This window comes from Durio zibethinus, chromosome 21 (genome assembly GCF_047325235.1).
Source record: "Durio zibethinus cultivar Kanyao isolate XHJ-2024 chromosome 21, ASM4732523v1, whole genome shotgun sequence".
NCBI lineage: Eukaryota > Viridiplantae > Streptophyta > Magnoliopsida > Malvales > Malvaceae > Durio > Durio zibethinus.
Genome location: NC_143182.1, coordinates 12,039,046 through 12,063,596, shown reverse-complemented (window position 1 = coordinate 12,063,596; position 24,551 = coordinate 12,039,046). Strand labels below are relative to the sequence as shown.

At 31.7% G+C, this 24,551-nt stretch overlaps 1 protein-coding gene and 2 pseudogenes across 1 annotated transcript; all 3 read right to left on the bottom strand.

The window, feature by feature from the left end:
• Positions 1–275: 275 nt before the first annotated feature.
• LOC149512895 (uncharacterized) overlaps positions 276–24,551 on the bottom strand; it is a 45,260-nt pseudogene continuing 20,984 nt past the window's right edge.
• On the bottom strand, positions 10,794–11,834 carry LOC149512897 (anthocyanidin 3-O-glucosyltransferase 6-like). The gene has a single exon (XM_089750559.1). It carries the CDS (start codon positions 11,808–11,810, stop codon positions 10,824–10,826), a length of 987 nt encoding a protein of 328 aa, XP_089606685.1. The 5' UTR covers positions 11,811–11,834; the 3' UTR covers positions 10,794–10,823.
• LOC149512896 (pentatricopeptide repeat-containing protein At3g22150, chloroplastic pseudogene) lies at positions 17,200–19,321 on the bottom strand (annotated as a pseudogene).

Below are 24,551 nucleotides of genomic sequence, written 5' to 3'. Positions count from 1 at the left end.
GGTAACATTTTCTCCCAACATTGTCCCCATCGTCAAGCAAAGCAAAGCATTCTTATGGGAATTTACGACACTCTATTCCCAATCCTTTTCAACTGAACTACTCTGCTTAACCTACTTCTTTTTCTAGCCACTAGTTTTATTCCTTTCGAATATTGACTCCAAAGAATCATCCTTTGCAGAGTCAGAGGAAAATAACCTACCTCTTAATGCATTCTGATTACCTTTCACAGAAACATCACATGTCCTTGCAGTGGCTTCTATAGAGTCAGCAACATTCACTGAATTAGATATAGCTGTCTTCTAAAACTGCCACTTAGAGAAATGTTACTATTTACAGCATCATCCCTCCGTGGACTATCCCCTATGGTCGGTGCAAGCTTTTTTGGATATGAGGTCTTTATGGGAGATGAAAAAATGGATTCAACTGGTGAACCCCTTGCTTCTTCAAAGTTTGCTCTGGCTTTACGAGAACCAAAAATCATTGAAGAGCTAGAAGTTGCTGCCATCAAATTTTGTCCAGTTTTCGATGAATCAAGGCTGTCCAAAGTATTTTTTTTAGATGAGGACTCTTCTTTAGTTTACTCGGTTGTTGGTTCCTACCAATACTTTTGACTTCTTCAATGACACCAATAGAATCATCCATACTTTTTTTGCTTGATGTACCATCACCGTCATTTCTATGGGGCTGCTTTTATTCAATCTTTGAAACTCGTGACTTCTTTTCATTCCTATATCTACTCTCACTACTTTCTTCTTTCATAAAAATATCATGCCCATTTTGACTGTCCTACCTGTTGAGATTTATCTTGAATCTCAAAATCTCACATCGAAAGTTAAGTAAGTTTGAATTTGTCTTGTATCTCACATCGAGAGTTTAGTAAAGGTATAAAGGGTTTCACCCCTATAAATAAGATGTTTTAGTTTTAGTTTAGTAACCCCAGAGAGTTAGACACCAAGAGAATAGCTAAGTGAGTAGGCTATTAAAGGGTGTAATTGGGTTTTGGGTTAAGTTTTGAGTAAGGAGTTTTAGGAGACTTTTCTCATTCTAAAAGTCTCACAGTTGTAAAGATTTATTTGTTAGTGGATTAGGTTTGGAGTAGGTCATTTTGAGTTGGGCCAAACCAAATATATTTGTGTGTTCTTATTCTTGATTTGAGCTTGCTATTTTGTGTGTGGTTGCTGCGCGTGTGTGTTATTTTTTCTCAACAAGTGGTATCAGAGCGAGGTTCGAGGTTTAAGGTTCGTGGGTCCAAGAGATCGTGAAGCAGTGTTTGAAGATGTCTGAAGAAAGTATGTCTGGTATGTCTATGCCTAAGTTTAAGATTTCATTATTTGATGGAAAGAGTAATTTTATGTTATGGCAAAGTACGATTCAAAATCTATTAGTACAACAAGGGTTGGATCAGGCATTAGAGAGTAGTAAGCCTGAGGGAATGTCTGATGCTAATTGGAATATGATTCAGAAGAAGGCTGTTAGTACTATTAGATTGGCGTTAGCTCCAGAAGTAAAGTACAGTGTGTTGACTGAGAGTACTCCAAAGAGTTTGTGAGATAAACTTGAAGGTATTTATGCTTCGAAGTCGTTGACTAATAGATTATGTTTGAAGATGGATCTGTATTCTCTGAAGATGGAAGAAGGTATGAGTCTTCATAATCACCTGAATGAGTTTAATAGATTGATTTCTCAATTGCTAGCGATTTCTGTTGATGAGTTAAAAGATGAAGAGAAGGCTTTAATTTTGCTGTCATCTTTGCCCAAGTCTTATAGGCCTTTAGTTCAGACTATGTTGGTGGGCAGGTCTACTTTGAAGTTAGATGATGTGACTGCCCTGTTACGTGAGAATGAAAGGTTTATAAGAGCTCAGAACTCATCACCTGAAGGGAGTACACTAGCTGTAGAGGGTTTTGATTGAGGGAGGACTCAAAAGAGGATTGATGGATCGAGATGGAGATCCAAGTCAAGAGACAGAGATTACAGTGATATAAAATGTTATTATTGTGGTGAGAAGGGACATATCCAAGTGCGCTGCAGGAAGCTGAGAAGGGATATGACTGCTTTTAAAAGGGCGAATGATGAGAAGAAATCAGATGAAAAAAAAAGTGATACTGCTGCTGTCGTGTCTGATGATGATGATTTTGTTTTGACAACTTGTGTGGATGAGACCCAGACTTTAAAAAGTGATAAAGGTTGGGTTTTAGATTCAGCTGCTACAGTTCATGTTTGCAATGATAGGAGTTGTTTTGTGGAGTTGAATGAGAATGAAAAGTATGGGGATATTATGGTTGCTAACAAAGAAAAGGTGCAGATTCAAGGCATTGGGAGTGTTCGCCTTAGATCTCACAATGGTGTTATTAGGACACTTCGTCATGTAAGGTATGTACCAAATTGTCACTACAATTTGATTGCTTTGGGTGAGTTAGTTTCTCGGGGGTACACATTTTATGGTAGTAATGATTGGTTAAAAGTGTACAAGAATGGTAGTGTGATTCTACAAGAGAATAGGGTCAATCACTTGTACATGTTTGATGGAGGCTCAGTTGCTGGAATGCCTGTGATGAAAGAAAAGAAGAAAGATAAGCATGTTAGCTTTGCAGATACTGTTGAAGTGTTTAGAGATTCAAGTCAAGGGAGGATTTGTTGGGATTTACCTTGAATCTCAGAATCCCACATCGAAAGTTAAGTAAGTTTGAATTTGTCTTGTATCCCATATCGAGAGTTTAGTAAAGGTATAAAGGGTTTCACTCCTATAAATAAGATGTTTTGGTTTTAGTTTAGTAACCCCAGAGAGTTAGACACCAAGAGAATAGCTAAGTGAGTAGGCTATTAAAGGGTGTAATTGGGTTTTGGGTTAAGTTTTGAGTAAGGAGTTTTAGGAGACTTTTCTCATTCTAAAAGTCTCACAGTTGTAAAGATTTATTTGTTAGTGGATTATGTTTGGAGTAGGCCATTTTGAGTTGGGCCAAACCAAATATATTTGTGTGTTCTTATTCTTGATTTGAGCTTGCTATTTTGTGTGTGATTGCTGCGCGTAGGTGTTGTTTTTTCCCAACACTACTTATCCTCTAAATTCTTTTTCTTCACAGAAGCCCCTTTTATCACATATTCTCATGTCTAATAACCCACCATCTGATGAGGTCTCAGTTTGATCCACAAGTTTCTTTACACTAACTGCTGATTCTTCTTTCATATCATTTTTTACATCCCCAGAATTAGAGCACTCATTATAATTCTGCACAGTTCTTCCATTTGCTTGAGTTAGCAAGCCAATGCTTGAACTAAAACTCACCCTTCTGGGGTCCAAGTTAGAACTGTAATGCTTATCAGTAGTGTATATAACTTCTGTTTTGGTTTTCTTTGAACCTTCATATGCATATAGACCAGACTCCGTCTTGTTTTTTATTTTTTTTTTTGCTTCCTTGGTTACACCACCAATTGAATGGTTTTTTTTTTCTGTTCGAAGGTGGATTTATTCTTGAGATTTGATTCAACAGGGAACTGGGTCATGCTGTAATTTTATTTTAGTGTTTGACATCTGTCTCAGGCCATTGCTACCAACCTTCAGCACTTCCTTCAGGCCATGTTTCTTCTTCCTCTAATATGTGAGGCCTGAGAACTGAAACTAGAGTTGTTCTGATCAAGATGCTGAAGATGAGCAGAAGTAACTAATGATGTAGTTCCATTTGCATGATTTTGAGTTATTTTGATTTTCAGCAACTAGAACCTGGTATAATGCATTGAGAGCTTTTCTTGTCTCATCCTCACCAATGTCACTCCGGTTCATTCTAGGCAGCCAGTTAAGCATGCTACACAACCACTTCTCAGGGAGTTGTTCTGGTCTAGTATCAAAAGGCAAAAGTAGCCACTTGTGACAACGATCACACTGAACCCAATTTTCTTGTATAACTAAAGAAGCAGTTGCTTCTGGTGCTGGTGCTACTGTCTGAGAGGCAAGTATCTTATCATTGATGTGAGAAACCATACCTGGAGCATCCACTCCCAACAGCTGGTTATCAACTGTTCTACCACTAAATGTTTCCTTCAATTTATCCAACTAGCCACTCTGCTCCGTCTCAAAATTCATTGGACCATAATTTTTTTTATTCTAAACATGCCTCATTGACAGCTCCATTTGGTCATGTTTTTGTTCGGATTTTGTTTCCAATGCATCTCTATGATTATCTCGGACCTTATTAATATCCTTTTGCAACTTATGAATCTTTTTTTTTTTTAGAACAAAACCCTAACTAGAACCAGTCGTATCTTTAGGTGTTTCACCCACATCGAGTCTCAAACTTTCTTTCATCGAATCAGCAATTAGTCCAGTATTTTTGATACCTTTGGACTTCTTTTTGCCCTCAAACAATGTCTTTTCCTTCTTGGAGGGAATATTTGTTTTATTTTGTACACTAAATGTAGCTATTTGCCTAACTTTTTTTTTTTTTTTAATCTTCTTTAAGTGAAATATGAATTTTTCATAATTATTTTTAAATTATTAAAAAAATAAATAAAAGAAGAAGAATAATGGAAAAAAATTTTAACTTTAAGGCATGAAAAACACTTTTTTAGAGGTAATTATATTTTTAAGTACAATAAAACTTCAAATTCTCCGATTAAAAATAGTAAAAATTATTATATTAAAATATTTATTTATAATAAATAAACAGACATAAATTTTTATTAAAATATTTATGATTTTTTGTATAATTATGATCTTTATAAATAATAATTTATTTATATTCAAATAATTATAACTATTTGTCATATGATAATTATTTTTGTTCAAACATAATTACTTAAAATATAAATAAAATTAATACAAAAATTAATTTTATTCATAAATAATTAAATCTTTTATATCTATTGTGAAATGCATCGTATTCTAATTAACAACACATAAATCACTGTTATTCCTAAAGTGAAAAACCCAAGGACTATTACTAGCTATAAGCCTATCAGCCTTTGTAATGTGGTCTATAAAATTATAGCAAAAACATTGGCTAATAGGCTTAAAAAGTTTTGCTTTAATGTGTAAGTGAAAACCAAAGTGCCTTCATGCCTAGGCGATTGATCACTGATAATGCACTCATCGCATATGAACTCCTCTACAAACTTAGGCATAAACGGTCAGGTAGGGAGGGTTTTGTAGCTATTAAACTTGATATGAGTAATGCGTATGATTCCGTGGCATGGATATTTCTTGATGCTATTATCAGGAAATTGGGTTTTCACGATTAGTGGGTGTCTCTAATAATGAAATGTGTTACTTAGGTCTCTTTCTCTATAATTGTGAATGGCGATATCACAGACAGGTTTTATCCTGAGCGAAGCCTAAGGCAAGGCGATCGCCTATCACCATATTTATTTCTGTTGTTTACCAAAGGATTTCTTGAAATGCTGACGAATTACCAAAGGCAAAGGCTGATTAATGGGGGTGTATGCCAGTAATAATGGGCCCAGAATCAACCACTTGTTTTTCACGGATGATAGCCTTTTATTTATTAAAGCTAATTAGGGCGAAGGCGAACGAGTGAGGAACTTGTTACAGAGGTATGAATGTGGTTCAGGCCAACAAGTTAATCTCGAAAAGACCTTATTATTCTTCGGCAGCAATACTGGGGAGGCATGTAGGGAGGACGTAAAACAAAGGCTTACGATTCAAGTAACAAGCAGTCTAGAAAAATATTTGGGACTACCAACACTGGTGGGAAGAACAAGAAGAGAGCTTTCAGAAATATCAAGAACAAGATTCGGTCAAAGATAGGTGTATGAAGAAATCGAATGCTATCATATGGGGGGAAGGAAATTTTCATCAAGGCAATTCTCCAAGCTATTCCATCATGTGCAATGGGATGTTTTTTCTTCCCAAAAAGCGTATGCCAGGAGCTTAATAGTTTGATTAGTAATTATTGGTGGAGATCAAATAGGGAGGGGAAGGGATTGCATTGGTTGGAATGGAGGAAAATGTGCCGCAGCAAGGGTGTGGGAGGGATTGGGTTCAGAGAATTTGAACTTTTTAATCGAGCCCTTCTGGCTAAACAGGCATGGAGACTGCAAATGAATAATGAGTCGTTGGCATACAAAGTCATAAGCGCAAAGTACTTTCCAAACAAGTCCTATTTGGAAGCTACAATTGGCCTCTGCCCGTCCTACATGTGGAAAAGCATACGGTGAGTTAAGAAGTGTTGAAAGCTGGTGTGGTTTGGAGGGTAGGAAATAGAGGAAGATTGAAATATGGGAAGATAGATGGTTACCTATAAATAGAACAGTAAGTTCAAGCATTGAAGTTCACAGTTTAGTGGACAGAGTTGAATTGGTGGCTGATTTGATTGATCATGGCACAGGAAGGTGGGATAAATATGTTATTCATAGAACCTTTTCTGGGAAAAAAACGGAGCTAATATGTGCTATCCCATTAAGCAGTGGCCAACATGAGGCCACTTTCACCTGGAGCCTAGAGCGAAATGGAACATTCACGGTTAGAAGTGCCTACCGTTTTCTATGTGCAGGAATGGGGGTGGTAGGAGAGCAAAGGGAAGAACCATGCAGTGGAAAGGAAAAGATTTTCTGGAAAAAATTGTAGGGGACAAAAACCCCAAACAAAGTCTGGATCTTCGATTGGAAACCAGTCTTCAACAACCTAAGAAGAAGACACAATGACTTTGACCCAGTATGCAGGAGATATGGGAAAGAGGATGAAACGGTTATCCATGCGATATGGGAGTGTGAGCAAGCTAAAGCAGTATAGGATTGTACCTTAATGCCAGATAAATGGAAAGCTGTCGACCAAGGAAATCAAAGAGGATGGCTAAAAAGAATAACGGGAAAGGATGATGTAGAGAGTTTGGAAATGGGATTGGTGGTTTGCTGGTCAATTTGGCATAGCAGGAATATGAAAGTCAAGTCTGGGAAAAATGTGCATCAGCAGAGGCGGCAGATTTTGTAAAAAACTACTTGGAGGAATACAAGCAAATAAATGCACAAGTAGTGGAACAAGGCCAGCTGGAAGATACTCGATGGCAACCCCCTTCCTATGGATTTGTTAAAATTAACTTTGATGGAAGTCTCAAACCGTAGAGAGCTGGAGGAGCTATTGGTGTGGTAATAAGGGACCATGCTGGTTACTGCTTTGGTGCCACTACAAAGAAGCGAGAGGATGTGCAGGATACCACAGTGGTAGAAGCTCTTACAACCTTCCAAGCTTTCAAACTAGCAATTGACAAGGGTTTAATCAAGCAATCATTGAAGGGGATTGTTTACTAGTGATCAATAGTACAATGATAAGAAGAGGGACCTATCTCCTATAGGAAACCTGGTAGCAGATGCCTTGGAGATTAAAGCGAGTACGGAATCAGTGAAGGTGGTCCACGTACGGAGAAAGGCAAATGAAGCTGCGCACCTTTTAGCAAGAGGTGCTTTGAAACTGGAAATACCATGTGTTGGTTTGGGGAATGCCCACCGCGTATTCATGATGTAATCGCAGCTGAATGTATTGGTCTTTCTTGAATGAAAATTTATTCTTCTTTAAAAAAAAATAGAAGGAAAGGAAAAAATTACTCATTTGGCACCATCAGCGGCTAGTTCAGTGTTATTAGAGAACACATCAATCATTTGACTTGCCCAACACTGACCGAGCCTCTTGACTTGAATTGTGATAAAATCACATTAGAATTCTCACCCGATAGTTTTTATGTCTACATCCTTTCTAAGAAAAATTGAATGTAGGAAACGATTACTTTATATTAATATATCTTTTTATTTGAATTATATCACATTATCATATTATTAAAATTAATTAATCATTTATTATATATTATATGTGATAATTAAAAAGTTAATATTTTATTTCAATTGACTTATGATATAATACGTAAAAATTTATTTTCTTTTAATAATATAATTGCATAAAATGATTTAAAGAAAATAAACACATATTAACATGAAATAATCATTTTATTTAATTTTTCCTATTGTTTCAACACTCTAGCTCATGACCTTTCATACATTAAAATAAGAATAGTAATAATAATTTATTATGTATATAATAAAAAGTATATTTTTAATTCTTAAGTTAGGGATCCCATTCAAATTAACCTAAATATATTGAAAGATAAGCTCATTGTTTCTTCAAAATTTCGCAAAGTCACCAGCAAACTCTCTTTATCAATCCCAACCTCCTCAAATAATATAACAGAACCTTCGCTTTGTAGCTTTTACCACAAAGGCCTACATCATTCAGCAATCACTAAACTTTACCCAGTCACCTATACAATAATCCAAGCAATGGTTTTTGGTTTTTCCCTTCGTTCCAGCCATGATCAACCTTAAACAAACTCATTCACGTAAGAACTCCGTGTACGTTTGCTGTCTCGTTTTTTCCTACTCCCATCCCTAGCACAAGTGGAGTGCACTTGTGAAACTGAAGATGAATATCGCAATAAGCCTCTCTCTAGTGCTCAAGTATAACATGTTTACCTGTGACCGATTTAAAATTTTGTGGGAAATTTATATTTTAATTAAAATATATATAATGTTTTTAATGAATTTATCAATTTTATTAATAGAAAATATATTCAAAATAAGATTTTGAAAATAATTAAAATTTTTTATACTTTTTAAATTTAAAAGAGTCCATAAATATCGTAATTATATATGTGAATCCGTCTCTAATGACTGCCATAAGGGCTATTCTTGTAACAAAGGATAGAATAGAACTAATTCTAAATGTAGGATAAATGGAATAAGTTGGTATCAACATAATCTTGAATAAAATCCTCTCCATCAAACATTAAAGAAGTAATTCTCAACATTTAATGTTAATTCAATCTTAACCTATCAACTTAGTATTAACTCAAATTGCATATATATTAATTAGATTTTTGAAAATTATATGTTTTACAAAACTTATGCGCGAATATCCTTTTTAGATAAATTTACATAAAAGTTAAAAGGTTAAAAATAAATTAAAAATTAAAAAATATATTTATACAAAAGAATCTTGAAAGGAAGACAGTAAATAAAAATTGATGTGTTAAAAATAGATAAAAAAATTTTTTACAAAGAAGATTATAATCTAAAAATAAAAAAAATTATAAATATTAAAATTTAAACTTAAAACTGTTAACTTTTAAAAATAATTATATAATTAAATAAATTAAAATTTTATTTAAAAAAAGATTTAATTTTAAGGGGCATTTGATTCGTAAAATTTTAAATTCTTGAGATATGTGCGAACCCTGATAAAGTATGAATTTCTGGTAAGAGATGATTCTTAATGACATAGGATTGTTAGATTCTTATGTTTTGTTGGGGAAAAAATTAAAATGCTTAATCATGTATTTTAATTATAATGTTTTTTACTATATAACAAACATAACAATTTATCAATAAAAATAATCAACAAATATTACGTTTCAAATCATAGAAACGTAGTATTCATGTGTCCGATTATAAAAAAAACTATTAATCATCAATTATTATGTTGATTTCACGAAGTAATTGATTATACACATATTTTAAAAAATTATAATAAATAATTACTGCTTTTAACTTAAAAAAAAAGCACCAATAGATTATTTTCAAAAAATTTCAATAAATAATTACTGTATTTAACTTAAAAAATGCATTATTTGAATATTTTAAATAACTTACAATAATCAATTATTGTGTTTATTTAAAAAAAAACATAATAATTAAATTTTTTATATGTTTTAAAAAAAATTATAATGTACAATTACTCCTTTTTGTTTCAAATAAACATAATAATTGCTTATTTTAAAAATTACAAAAAGCAATTACTATATTTAATTTTTTAAAATGTAATATTTAATTATTTTAAATAAATTATAATAATCAATTATTGTATTTATTTTTAAAAAACGTAATAATTAAGCTTTTTACATATTTTAAAAAAATTATAATAAATAATTCTTATTTTTAACTTCATTAAAATGCAGTAGTTGATTATACTTTGGAAATTTACATTTAAAATACATGTAAAATAGTTGTCATGTTCTCGCAGCACAAAGTTGGAAAAGTTGACACAGAGTCAACTTTAGGCTTACCATGCTACCATTTTCAATGAAAATGGGCTGAAAAGAGGGATGAAAAGAAAGATTCTTCTTTGCCAAGGAAAGCAATGACGGCGATGAGGATCTTGAAATGGTTTCGTGATAATTATAAAGCAGAAACCTCTCCCACAAAGCATCAGAGTCTGCAACTGATCTCAAGGCAAGGGAAACCAAGACTGATCGACATGCGTCTGGACACGAACTCAATTCTATGTTAAAAAATTACATATTGTGTTTCTGTTAAAAATGCAATAAATAATAATTATCATTATATTTTAAAGCTTGCAAATGCAATATTTGAGTGATAAAATTAAAAAAAAAAAATGCTACTCAAATATTACATTAATTTTTCAACAACCACAATATTTATACTATTTGTTCTCAATATAATGTTTGTAAAAAAAATTAAATTAAATTTTTTACATACATTGATTTTTTAAAAAATAAAATAGTATAAATATATTTTTTATACAAGTCAATTTGAAACAAAAATAATTTTTTTTCAAATTTTAAAAAATCACAGAAAAATAAATTTTTAGATGCCATTAAAAATTTAAGTTTGTTCTAAAAATTAAATACTAACGAACTAAATATGAAAATCACATTTTCACAAATATAAATTTAAAAAAAATCTTAAATTTTCCTTAATCAAATTAATTTTAATTATTAAAACAACCTATTTCCCTTTTTTTTTTCCTCAAAAATAAAATAAGGTGAGCCAATAATTAGAAAAACAGTAATGTACATTAAAATTTTCATGGCATGTTGTACATGACATCGTCGATAAAACGACATAAGCTGGAATGAGAAGATCCACCCTCTACCACAGCTTTCCTACTCCTTTGGCTCATCTCTTTAACCCTCTTCCGAACATCACTATCCTGCTCCATCAACCACCTGATTCCTCTCTCTATCTTCTCCGCCTTGACAATTTCAGCCTCATCACTCCCAGAAGCCCCTTTCCTATAATCCATTTTGATCTCCACCGCTAATCCCAAATCCCTCACCAATGCAAACGCGTTTAGCTGCTGCTCCGCGTAAAGAGGCCACGTGGCCATCGGTACTCCGAACCATATACTCTCCAGCGTTGAATTCCAACCGCAGTGCGACACGAACCCTCCGGTCGCGGGGTGGCCCAAGATGGCCACTTGCGGGGCCCATCCAATGATCTTACCAATCCCAGCCGTCCGATCTACGAACCCTTCTGGCAACACCTCTGCCACGTTCTCGTAATCAGTCAGCCTTGCCATCATACCCTTTTCTGGGTCTGGGGGTTGGCGTAGGGACCATAAGAATCGCTGCCCACTCTGCTCCAGCGCGCGGGCGATCTCTTTCACCTGATCCCCACTGAAGCTCCCCCTGCTCCCGAAGCAAAGGAACACCACCGACGAAGGAGGTTGTTCGTCGAGCCATTTCATGATTGTACTAGAATCCCGATGGACCCCACTTGCGCTCTCGAGATTCAATATTGGTCCCACCGGGTAAACGGGTGGAAGTCTACCGTCAGAAAGGGAGTCGACCGCATGAGATTCAAACTCCGAAAATGTATTTACCATTATACCCTTGACTTCTCTAATCCATCTGGCCAAGTCATGGCACAAAGTAAAAGTTTCAGGCGCGAACATCACAGTGGGAAAGAATTTAGTAGAAACCGAGTTGACATAGGAAGGTATGGCGAACTCAGTGTCCGAGTCTTTTAACTCCATGATGTTAACATTTTGCTCATCATAAAGAGCTTGCATAAAAAATTGGAAACTTAAGGTTTTTGTTCCAAATCTTGTTTTAGATAATATGATTTTTTTAAGTTTAAATAAAAATTTTTCTTGCCTCGGTATTTTTACATTTTTAACAGTATCAAAAAAGGAAAAGTAAAAAAGAATAAAAAAACCATCCTCTCTTATGAGTTTTTTAAGATTTATGGGAGAAAGTAATTTTTTTTTAATTTTTAATTGCATAATTACATATTCTAATTATATTATATTTTTTTAATCTCCTTAAATTATAAATGAAATATGATTTTTGTTATTTATTTCATTTTATAAAATAAAAATTTTTTTGTATAATAAAATAAAGTTATTTTTATATGTTAAATAAATAAATAATTTACATGTTAAATAAATACAAAAATAATTCATAGGTTACATAAATAAATAATTTATTTATTTTAAAATAAAAACTATAAAAATTAAAATGTAAATAATAAAATTTTTAAAATTTTTAAAAAATTAAAATAATGATATAGATGACATTTAGTAAACGTCATCATTAGGTAATAAATTATGTTTACTCAAAATAAACTTTGTCTATATCATTTTTATTTTTTGTAAACAAATATGTATTTTCTATATGGATTCTCTTTTGTTTTTTAATACTCAAGTAAACATTGTCTATTACGATAATAGATTACGTTCACTTAAAGTAAACTTAATCTATATATTTTTTAAATTTTTTATATGAATCAGTGTTCTCAATCTAGGTTTTTATTTATTTATTTATTTATAATGATTTTCAACTTTTTTAAGCACAATGATATATAATTCTGAACAAAAATGTTTAGGATGGCAATAAATAATGTATAAATTAATATCTATCATTATTTGATTTATTTATGTCAAATTTAAATAGTAATAAGTGGATAATTGATAGATTTGGATAAAAAATTTATTATTTGTGATAGATTTTGAGTGAATATAGATAGTATTCTTTGAAAATCTAATATTGGAATCCATTTAAATTTTAATAAATAATAATGGATATTTGAATTCATATTCAAATTTATTATTCATTTACATATAAAAAATATAAAAAATTTTATATTTGTAGAAGTTTTGAATCTTTAAAAAATTTTATTTATTATTAATTAAAAGTGAATTTAAATTTTAAATCAAATTCTTGTTTTTTTTATATTTTGATAAAAAATTTAAATAAATAAATATTTTAACAAATTTGAATATTTAAATAAATAGTACTTATTTAAATAGATTTGAATTTAGATTGTAATATTAAAATTTAAATAGATATTTTAAAAAATTTAAATATTATAAATATTAAAATATAAATATCTCAAAAATAGTGGATATTTTCTCCGTTCTCATTCTTAGAAATGTTTAAAAACCATATTTGGAGCAATGATTTAATAAATTGAAGGTAATAAAAACATTAAAGTACAAAATCGAATGAAAGAAAGAGATTACCTCGTTAACAAAGAATACTTGTTGATCTTTAACATGAATTTAAAGATGTTTACTTGAGGATATATAGTTTATATCATTTTTATTTTTATTTAACATATAAATTTTTTATTTATTTAATAATTTAACATATAAATTATTTATTCATTTAACATATAATTTATTTTCATAATTTATATGTCACGTATTATTCACATGACATTAAATAAAAATATAATTAAAAACAATATAATAAAAAAAGTTATTAAATAATTTTACACTTTTCAATCAATTTATCGTGAAACAAACACATAAATTTAACTTTATCCAGAATCTATCAAGTAAAATAATGAGGAGTAAAATCATTTTCTCTTAAAAAATGTTAGATTCTGATAAGCAAATTCCCTTTTTAGATTTTGGGGCAAAAAGAAGAGAAGAAAAACAAATCTCTTCTTTATGTGCTATCTCCTGTGTTCTGCACATGTTCTCAGATCTTCATTTATACTTATAAGCTAGGTGAACAGAGTCCCTGAAGACTAATAACGGTACAGTAAAATGCCATGGCTCTAAACTGTGGTGTCTCTGCATAAGACAAACAATAGCTATGTCATGCTATCTCAATGCATAAACCAGAGGAATTTTGATTGTTGGTGCAGGAAAGTCTTATCATTAGTGAGAAACATCCATAACAGTATAGTGATGCATTATTCTGCCATAGCTTTGGAACTTTCATATTGACTATAATTCTCACCCCAAACAAAATTTTATTGTTTCCACTGTTGGCAATGGTTGCAAAATTATCAAGCAGAGAACTTAAATCTGTTGGACTCATTGTTGCTTTTCCCAGATGTAGCCTTTAAATTAACTGAAAATGAATGATTAGACCAGACATAAAGCAGCTTTGGGAAACTTAAGAATCAAAAGGCATCGCGCTGTGTAATTGTTCTACATCAAGATAAGAAATTGCTATTAGCTATTAATAGAGCTTATTTCTAGAGGAAATGCTCAGTGCCCCGATAACCTTATTGCATTAATTATACTTGGGGGTTTTTAACGGTCCAGATCATATGTGGACCGTTTTGGACAGATGGGTTGAGCCGATCTGTGCTTTATAGTATACAGTCTTAAAAGATTATGAACTGGTTCATGATTCAAAATTTTTAAAATGGACTCTGTATGGATGGTCTCTGCTCCTAGCTTCAGGACCGCTTACCCAAATCATACACATCATTAATTATACCGACGCCAAGAACATCGCAGGATTTTGATTCAGTTCTAGAAAAGGCATCCTCAAATAGAGTTAAAAAAATACCTCTTGCCAACCTATTTGAGGGCTTGGCCTGCTGTGGCCTGTGACCACTTAAGAGAGATTGAGCCTTGCTATGAAATATCTACAACATGCTAGATAGTCTATGTCACTTCAATTTGTGCAACATAATTTAATTTTAATCATGTAAGAAATTGCACGTTTGAAACTCAATATCAACATTACTCCAAAATAAATTCTTCTGGATTCTTAATTCACTACAAAGGTAATTGTCTTGGATGAACTTTCCAAAAGATTTGCAGAGTAAAACAATAAGGAAAGAGAAGAAAAATATCTACAACCAGCCACTGAGACAATGACTCATCTCCAAAATTGAGCCAGATCATAATGCTAAATGCTCCAAAAAAAAAAAAAAAAAAAAAAGGATCCCATGCCACACAACGTTTCAAAATCTGCTTTGTGCAAGTGGGGATTGGATATTTCCATGTTGTCTTCAAGTTTGCATTCTGTATTACTTATTGCAAACTGTCAATTACTACAAAGAATTAAAGTGGGATAGGCCATATGCTGTGCTGCAACTCCAGATATAAACAAATCATGTAAGTATTTAGATGATAACACTACAAGAAAAACTTTCTAAAAATTGAAAAAAAGAACCCATGTTTTCAAAATGATGTCAACTTAAAATAACAAAATTTGAAACTCAGGCTTTGATTGCAAAAGTAAAAGTAGTTGTGGCACAACTGTCAAGTTATAGTCATTGAAGAAGCCTTTGGTTAAAAAATCATATTCTTCATGTGTATTGATGCATTTTTAACAGATTTATATACAGGAAAAAGCTTTTCATGAAGTATCTCCAGAAAACACTTCACAACAAATAAAATTTGGAAAACAAGAAACAGAATAAATTTTTTTTTGCACATTGCTTTCCCTAACATATGATTTGTACTCTAACCATTTTAACAACATGCTTCTAGATCTAGTGTATAAATGTTTCTGCTATGTACATTTGTTCAAAATACTGCATCATTCTAAACAACATGATGACAAGTGTACTACAAAAGAAAGAAAAGGCAATGTCTTTTAAGTTTAGACTAGTTTTATTTTGTGAAATAATGTACTATCTATGTAAGAGAACCCGCATAGCTATTATCTATCTTGTTCAAGCATTATAAATGTGCTTTAGAGTTCGTTACATGGTTTCACTATCATCCAGCATAATTAATTGTATAAACAAAACAAAAATTTTATTGTTTCATTCTAAAATCATAAAAGGTATTTGTCATAATCTGAAAATGAAGAATGCATATTCCATGTGCGGTATTGATGAGTAAAAGATTTAGTTACCTCTTGGATCTGGCATAACCATTTCCACACATCTCCTTACCGGAATCTTTTCCGTCTTCTATTTAAATAGAAAACAACGGAATTGCAGCTGATGTTCTCGGTTAAATCTTGATTTAAAGGTTAGAACTTGTTACCTGTGCAAATCTGGACGATGGGATCCTGAGAACAGAGTAGAACTAATAAGTCCTAGAAGTGAAAGGGTGAAGTTTTATTGACAATGTGCACATTAGGTGCTACCTATGAAAGTTTGGCAACATCTCTTTGAGAGATCTATTGTTATGCAGAAGGGCAAGAACATAGAGCTACTAATTTTACAGCCCTAAATAAATTACTAAATCGTTAATCCTGTTGATGTTGAAAAATTCAGATTTAAAATTTTAACTTCGACCAACATTTATGTCTTTAGACCCCAATTAATCCAAGAACTCTAAACCGTAATGCTTAATCCACTATAACCCAGTGTAGATGGGTTCATATATTGTGCATGAAAGGATAAATGAATACTTGTTTGCTGGAAGCCTTATCCAGCTCCAGCCTGCACAGCAGATTGATCTTATAATGGGAAATCCACTACCTGCAAAAGGAGTTTGGCGTTTCTACGTCATCCTACATTTTCTTCATCATACGAACTTAATTGATTCCTTCAGTAAGGGAAATTCCTCATTTACAGTCACAGGCGTCTACATGCCTAAAACTGTATTTAACTTGTTAAATATTCTCCTGCCACATACGTTGAGCTCTCCGAAGATTATTCAGTCTTCTTAATTCAACTCTATTCCCATCCAGCACAATTATGCATAATACCTCAACCTTGAAGTTGAAAAATTCAAAATTTTGAGAAGGGAAGAGAGGGGGGGTGGGAGATTTTTATCTGCCTTTTTTTGGGGAAAACACTGTATCACTAAAACCCAAAAAAACTAACAAGTGAACCAGTATGTAACATATAAAGAAGCACCCCGTTGCTGTTGTTCGGTGAGACGGAAAGAGTTGCATAAAAGTGAAGTAAGTGAGTATTAGAAAGAAAGTCGTCTTATTTTTACCAGCTTGGTTTTTATTTTTCCTTCTTTTCTGGGGGGGTGGGGGGGGGGGGGGGTGGGCGGCGAGGGGGGTGGTTTTGGTGGGTGTTTTAAGAAGAGTTGAGTTTATCCTGTTATAAACCTAAACAATTAAGATTTCATTTTCATGATTTGACCAGCTTAAAATCTAAACCAACTCACACTCCAATGCTCAAGTCAAACACCATGTCAAGGGATTCTGCCAGCAGAGACTGACAACCTGCACAAACAAGCAGATACTAACTTGCTTCAAAAATCTTAGCCAGATATCAACAAAGCTCCAAATTTTAAATTAGACAGAAAGATCTTAAAATATGTAAGATCCTTAAAACATACCCAAATGAAGTAGCCATACAAAAGCCAAGCCACTTGCCTGTATCTAGAGCAAAATATCTTCATCTCCCATTCGTAGCCCCAAGGTGATATCATAACCCGCAAGTCACCCTCGTCACTAATCAATTCAGAAATCCCAAGGAAACAGGAATTCTGCAAAGGATTTATAATAATCAACATCTTTCATCACCTTGCACAGTCCTTCTAACAATTCATATATCTCATCAGATTGGGGGTGTTCTTGATCATTAGAAGCAAAATAGTTTACGCAACCTGCAACCTGAATCCAACTACGTCATTTCTTTCCTCAATCTGGCAACATTTTCCCAGTTCCCTTCCTCTGCATATATATTTGAGAGCAAAACGTGACAGCCTGTCATGCTATTTCCTGTATCCATTTGAAGCAACTTCTTCGCCACAACTTGACCCAAGTCAAATTTTTGGTGAAGTTTGCAAGCTGCAAGAAGTGATCCCCAAATCTCCAAGGAAATTACCCTCTTCTCCTAATTTTTCAACAAACTCATAGGCTTCAACCACCCTTCCAAACTTCCCTAGCACGTCAGCAACACACAGTAATGCTTAGTTGAGGTTTGGATGTTAAACTCTCTCTCCATTGACTAAATAGATGAAGGCCCTCATCAACCAATCCGGTATAACCACAAGCTGACAAGACTGCAACAAAGGTACTGCCATCAGGCTGAATGCTAGATGCCTGCATTGAGCGAAACAAAGAGAGTGCCCTCTCACCCATTCCATGTTGACCATAACCGAATATCACGGTGGTGTACGTGACAGAACTTTTCTCAGGGACATTAAAAAACATGTTTTCAGCAAGTTTAAGAGCACCAGATTTGGAATACATGTCAACTAAAGCAGTGCCTACAAAGACATTTGCATCCAACAAATTACGAACAGAAAATCCATGAAGTTGCTTACCTAAATCTATACTTCCCATTAGACTACAAGCTGGGAGAACTGATACCAGTGTCACAGCATTGGGCATTACATTTTGCCGAAGCATTTGTCTAAACACAACAATTGCTTCTTCAATCAGGCCATTCTGTGCAAGACCAGCAATCATAACATTCCACGTGGCTTGATCTCTATTGCTAGAATTGCTTTTTTCAAAAAGAAGCTGTGAATTCCTAATCAAGCCAGATTTAGCATACATGTCTATAATGTAACTGTCCATCCCCTCAAATTGAATGCCATGCCTAAAAAGATAAGCATGGGTCTGCTTTCCAGTTTCCTGGTTTCTAAGATTTGATGCTGCTGAAAGGAGAGAAGTTACAGTCACAGTATCAACCAAAAAGCCTTGCTTCTGCATCTCATATACAAGTAACAACCCTTCCTCATCCAACCCATTTTGTACAAAAGCAGAAACCATGGTATTCCAAGAAATTACATCTCTTTCAGGCATCTTATCAAATACTTCGAATTATGTGTGGATTGAATTGCACCTGAAATAGGTAACAAGTAGTGCATTGGCTACGATGACTGGCAATTTGCATAACTTCTTACTTATATAGGCATGTAGCTGCTGCGCCAAGTACAACTGCTGCAACTGCGAAACTGCACTTAATACAGAAAGAAAAGTGACATCATCAAAAAACAGTTTCCGATTCCATAGCTTGAAGAAAAAGCTTAATTCCTTCAACTGGAGAATTGTTTGGAAGATACCCTCCAATCATAGTGCTCCAAATCTCTATATTTCTCTCCGAGCAACAGTCAAAAATCTTCCCAGAAAAATCAAGGCAACCAAGCTCTGCAAACATGAAAATCGCCGAATTAACAACAAACAAGTCATCAACACAGTCACTACCCAACTTGAGAAGCATCCCATAAAGAACTTCAGCATTATTATAATCCTCTAAACCGGATAAAGCTGGGAAAACATTAATAAAACTGACTGCACTAAGTCTTATCTCCGTTTTCATCATATTCCTAAACACCACAACTGCTTCCAAATATCTCTCTGTCTTTACATGCTACGAAATCATAGTATTCCATGCAACCACATCTCTCTTACGCATCATATTAAATACTTTACATACCAAATGATCGGGACAAATGTGTGTCATTGCTGCAATGTTGTTTTTTATGAGTGGGTTTGGTAAGTACTTTAACACGAACGTAGAAGATATTTTGATTGTTAATTTTTTATTAAAATATTTTACACTTATTTAATTTAATTTTTGTGTAGATTCACCATTATACTAGATGGTTAAGAAACAAATATTTCATTCATTTGGATGATTTTGTAACAATTTTTAGATCAGACAAAGCAATTGATCAAAAAATTGAAATAGTAACTGATGCTTGAATCATTTAATACTAATAAAAATGTTGACTTTGGCTATCATGAGAATGATTCCAACACTAATCATGAGAATAAAGAAGTCGAAGGTTCAACTTGTATGGTAATCTAACTATGACTAGGACGTTGTGAGGCAAGAAGCGTTCTAAAAGCGAGATGGATTAGATTATTTGATCAAGCAAATAGGCAATATCAATGCTACATATTGTGAGGCAACAAACGAAATCAAAAGCATTTCATTTATTTTCAAAAAAGAAGCCAAGAGTAATAATGGGCAAATGTCACTTTTCAATGAAATAATGTAATTAGATGGTTTCTCTCGAGATGAAATATTTTATGCTGGTGAGTATATTTCGAGAGATACTTATAAAATTTATTTATTTTTCGTATTATCACATGAATATAAAAATAATTATATACGAAAGCAATTGTATAAACGTAATGCTTATTGACCATCATTTAACTTTTCTCCTCTATGACACAGATATATGATTTATATTCTTAACAACAATCATAATGTTTTGTATTGTTAAGTTATATATTTTCAGTTATGGATATGGTTAACAGCTTTAATATTATAATCATAGATTGTAATGTATCATATTAGTTTTGTAATTATAATTACATTGTCATTTTGTAATTACATTCTTAATGATTTGATTTGTTTCAATATTATAATTACATTGGCATTTTGTAATTAAACTTACATAAATTATAAATGAAAATTTGTTGGTTTGTATAAATAAAACAAATTTGGACTTGTATAAATGATACAATTTAGACTTCTTTATGTGATATTATAAATGAAATGTGTTTATTTGTATAAATAGAACAAATTTGGACTTGTGTAAATGATACAATTTAGACTTCGTTATATGATACAGTGCACCACTTGTATAAATTAAACAATTTTGAATTGTATTATTGAAAAAATATGGTATCATATGAAGTACAATGAATTGGAGTTCTATATATTAATTTACAAATTTACATAAGCCAAAATATGGAAATGATTCAATGTCCTCAGTCTTTAGTGTGCAAATTTGGATATGTAGTCACACCATTCATAATAGATTTCATCAATTTTCTCTTACGTGAATTGTTCCTTTTGAGTCCACTTCAAAAAAAAAATGAATGAATGTTAATCAATTTGCATTTCATAATTATGGTAAATAGAAATAGGTATCTGTAGTTTAAAATTATATCAACCTTGTTGGTGTTCTTATAAGATCATTAATAACGATCTTTTTTATGAAATAGATGACATAATATACACATTCTATCGTTCCTTGTTGACAAGGAAACTACAAATCATTATTGGGTAGTCAAAGTGTTTTTAAACTCTAAACAATTAAAGAAAATAATATAAATAAACTTACTGGAAATGTAAGCCATTTAACATTTTTTTTTGTCACAAATAGTCAATCTCTTGAAACAACACAATGGAACTTGTAAATATAAATTATACTAATAAATAAATTGTAAACATAACATAAATTATTTTACATAATAAAGATGAATATCTCTTTATTATATTAACAAGCTCGGGTGATGGCTTCGACCTTTTTCTTTTTGAGTTGAAAAGGTAAACCATAAATATTGCATACTCAATGACAACAACTACCAATAACTTTTACAAATCATAGTATCGATTCCAATATTAGAATATAATGCTTGTAACAATTATAAAATTCGTATATCAAACATGATCAACTAATTAACAAAGTAAACAATGAACACATACATAGGATTTTAAGGTGCCATAAAGTATTAGAACTCTTTTTTTATTGCAAATGTCAACGCATTTACGCGAGCATGTATAGAGCCAACACCATTATTGATATGATTTGAATCAATAAATCTATAACTATCAGTCATTTCAAATATATGTAAATGAGGCTACATGATAAAAAAGAAATAATTAACTTACCTTTATACATAATATATGAAAATATATTCATATATATATTTAAATGAATATATAAATTAACTTCATGTTCACCGATATTTTAGTAACTAAAATTTTCATCATCTCACAAAATTTAAAAATCTTCTCCTACCTAATCCAAGTCATCGAGGGATAATCAAATAGTCCATCATCGATATCGATGTTTATGACCAATCCACCTAGTAAATGTTGACACGCATAATTGGATAATACATGCATATTAGATTTTGCAAGTGGATTTAGGATCATCTTTGACTGAAAAACCTATTACGTATAAATATAAATTATTTTCATATAAAATCAACTCACAAAAATCAAATAATCAAATGACAAAAGTTTAGAACTTGTATTACTAAAAAAGAAGATTGGTTAAAAGCTTCATGCATGAATTCATTTTCAACATTATCAGTAAATGATTGACCCATTATGTTAGTTTGCATTGCTGTCAATTGTACCTCTAATTTAGCAATTCGTTTATTTTGTTGCTTATTATGGATAAATATTCAACAGACTTGAAGGTGCAAGGTTTAGGTTGAATTTTAAAATAATTTATTGAAGAAACAAAGTTCCCAATCCCCTAACACAATCAGGTCTATTTTTTAAATCGAAAGATAATGTCATCACATCTTCACCACCACCAATTTGAATTTCACTAGATGTGAATCTCATAGCAATATCTTCCTAAAACATATGCAAACATAAATAAATACAACATATTAACATGCATAAATGGTAAAGTAGCAAATGAAATATAAATATGATATGAACTTACAATCTTCTTAATTATTTGTTCAATTGTTTCATCCTTATACATTTCAAATTTTGACAAACGTGTTTTTTTCCTAACATCCCGTCTTGGTATTTTGTTGCATGACCTGGATGTTTCCTAAAATCCTATAGATATATAAGTTGAAAACTTCAAAATAAAATAAATTTCAAAATCCTAAAACCATGTGTATAATAATTGGTAAAAAAGACTTACAAGTTCATACTTAACATTTGTATACCCTTTATGTGATGCTTGATGGTTATACTATTTTTAGGCACTGTATTTTCTGTTGGGCTTCTTTTATTTTTTGCAAAAAACAAAATTAAGGACAAATGAATAAACATCTCAACTTTAATAATGTATTATAAAAACAAAAAAAAATTATTATGCATACGCTGCATTCATTTGATAGATAAGCTGAAACAAACTTTGTCCACTTTGCATCACTGATAATATCTTAATATGTGGCTAAGGTATAAACCAACAGTTTAACATTGTCAACATAAGGTAAAATATATTTGTTGTTAATTTATTTTTAAAGTCTTTAAATTTTAGCCCAGTAGATTGCAAAACAACCTTTTTATATTCAATTGTGATATCAAAGCATTCTTATAAAGAATAAATTAAAACATGTGAACAATGGAGCGTAATTGGATTCCATAAACAATAGACATAAATGATCAATAAGTTTCAATTTGATTATTATAACTTATCACAATTGAATCTCATATACAGTCTTTTGAATCTATTAGAACGTTTCTCCAACTATTGTAGTTAATGGATATTGTTTGTTGGATGAGACATCTAATATGGCTAGCCATTTTCGATGCACCACTTAACACAGGTTGCCTATCCACATTGAACTCAACATATTTTTTTTTCGGTTGCTTCAAGTAAATTAGAGCATCCCCTAATTTTTTTTTTTTTTGAAAATGATGTGTCAACTAAATGTTCTTCTTCATGTTCGGTAGAGATAGACAATTATTCTTCAAATGCTATAATATCAACTAATCTATACAAATATATATGGAATGAAATAATCTTGTCAAACAATTTTTTTTTATTATTTAGTTAAAGAAATTAAGACTATACACACCAAAAAGGAGCATAACATAAGTGTACAAAAGAAAAAGCCTATCTTGAATTTCTAATTTCTAAACCATTTTTCCTAATGTAATTAACCAATTATTATTAAATTTTTTATATTGTACGTTATTTCTTCAATATTTTTTATTTATTGAACTCCCAAGATTCGGCAATGTTCAACATATGATCAAACTTTTACATTAGCATAAAAAATCACAAGGCATTGTTCGACATTGTTCACTAAAGTAATATGAATTCAAAAGGCATGAAAAATCACAAGAGATCAAAAATTCACTAGGCAAATAAAATCATGTTAGTATAAAAAATCACAAGACATTGCTCGACATTGTTCACAAGGGCATAAAAATTTACAAGGTATAAAAAATAGAGAATAAAATTCACAAGGCAAAAAAAAAATCACATTAGCAAAAAAAATCACAAAGCATTGTTCAGCATTGTTCACAAAAGCATAAAAAATTCACAAGGCATAAAAAATCACAAGAGAATAAAACTTCATAAGGTACAAAAATCACATTAGCATAAAAAAATACACAACATTGTTCACAAAAGCATAAACGCAAAAAACATAACAACACAAGACACCAATAATGAAAGCCAAAAAAAAAAGAAGACATTTTTACCTCAATCGATGATAACGGAACAACAGTGGTGACAACAACAACAATGGCTAGAAAACGGCAAGGATTATAAGCCAAGGGTTTTGGGGTTTATCATGTGTGGTACCAAAAATCAAAGTTAGGTTGTTTTAATGGTTCTATTGGATTTTATACATAAAACACAAATATTGCATTTCTTGAAAGCTAAATGTAGTATTTAAGTACTATTTTTGTTTAATGTCAAATATGACTTTTTTATAATTTCCTTCTCGAAGATTGCATTTCTAGGATTTGAAACATAGTAATTACGGATTTTTTTGTGAAATATTTTTAATACAACAACGATGTTTTTCATGGATAAAACGTTGTAGTTTTTAGGATTTGAAATGCAATATTTATGGGTTTTTTTTTGTTTTTTTAATATAATGACAATATTTTTCATGATCAAAATATCGTCATTCCAAGGATTTGAAACTTAATATTTATGGATTATTGTTTTGTGAAAATTTTTTATACAACAATGAGGTTTTTCATAAATAAAATGTTGAAGTTTCTAGCATTTAAAATGCAATAT

Bases quoted from the DNA above. Each gene is read 5' to 3' on its own strand.
- LOC149512897 (XM_089750559.1), bottom strand. From the start codon at position 11,810: ATGCAAGCTCTTTATGATGAGCAAAATGTTAACATCATGGAGTTAAAA.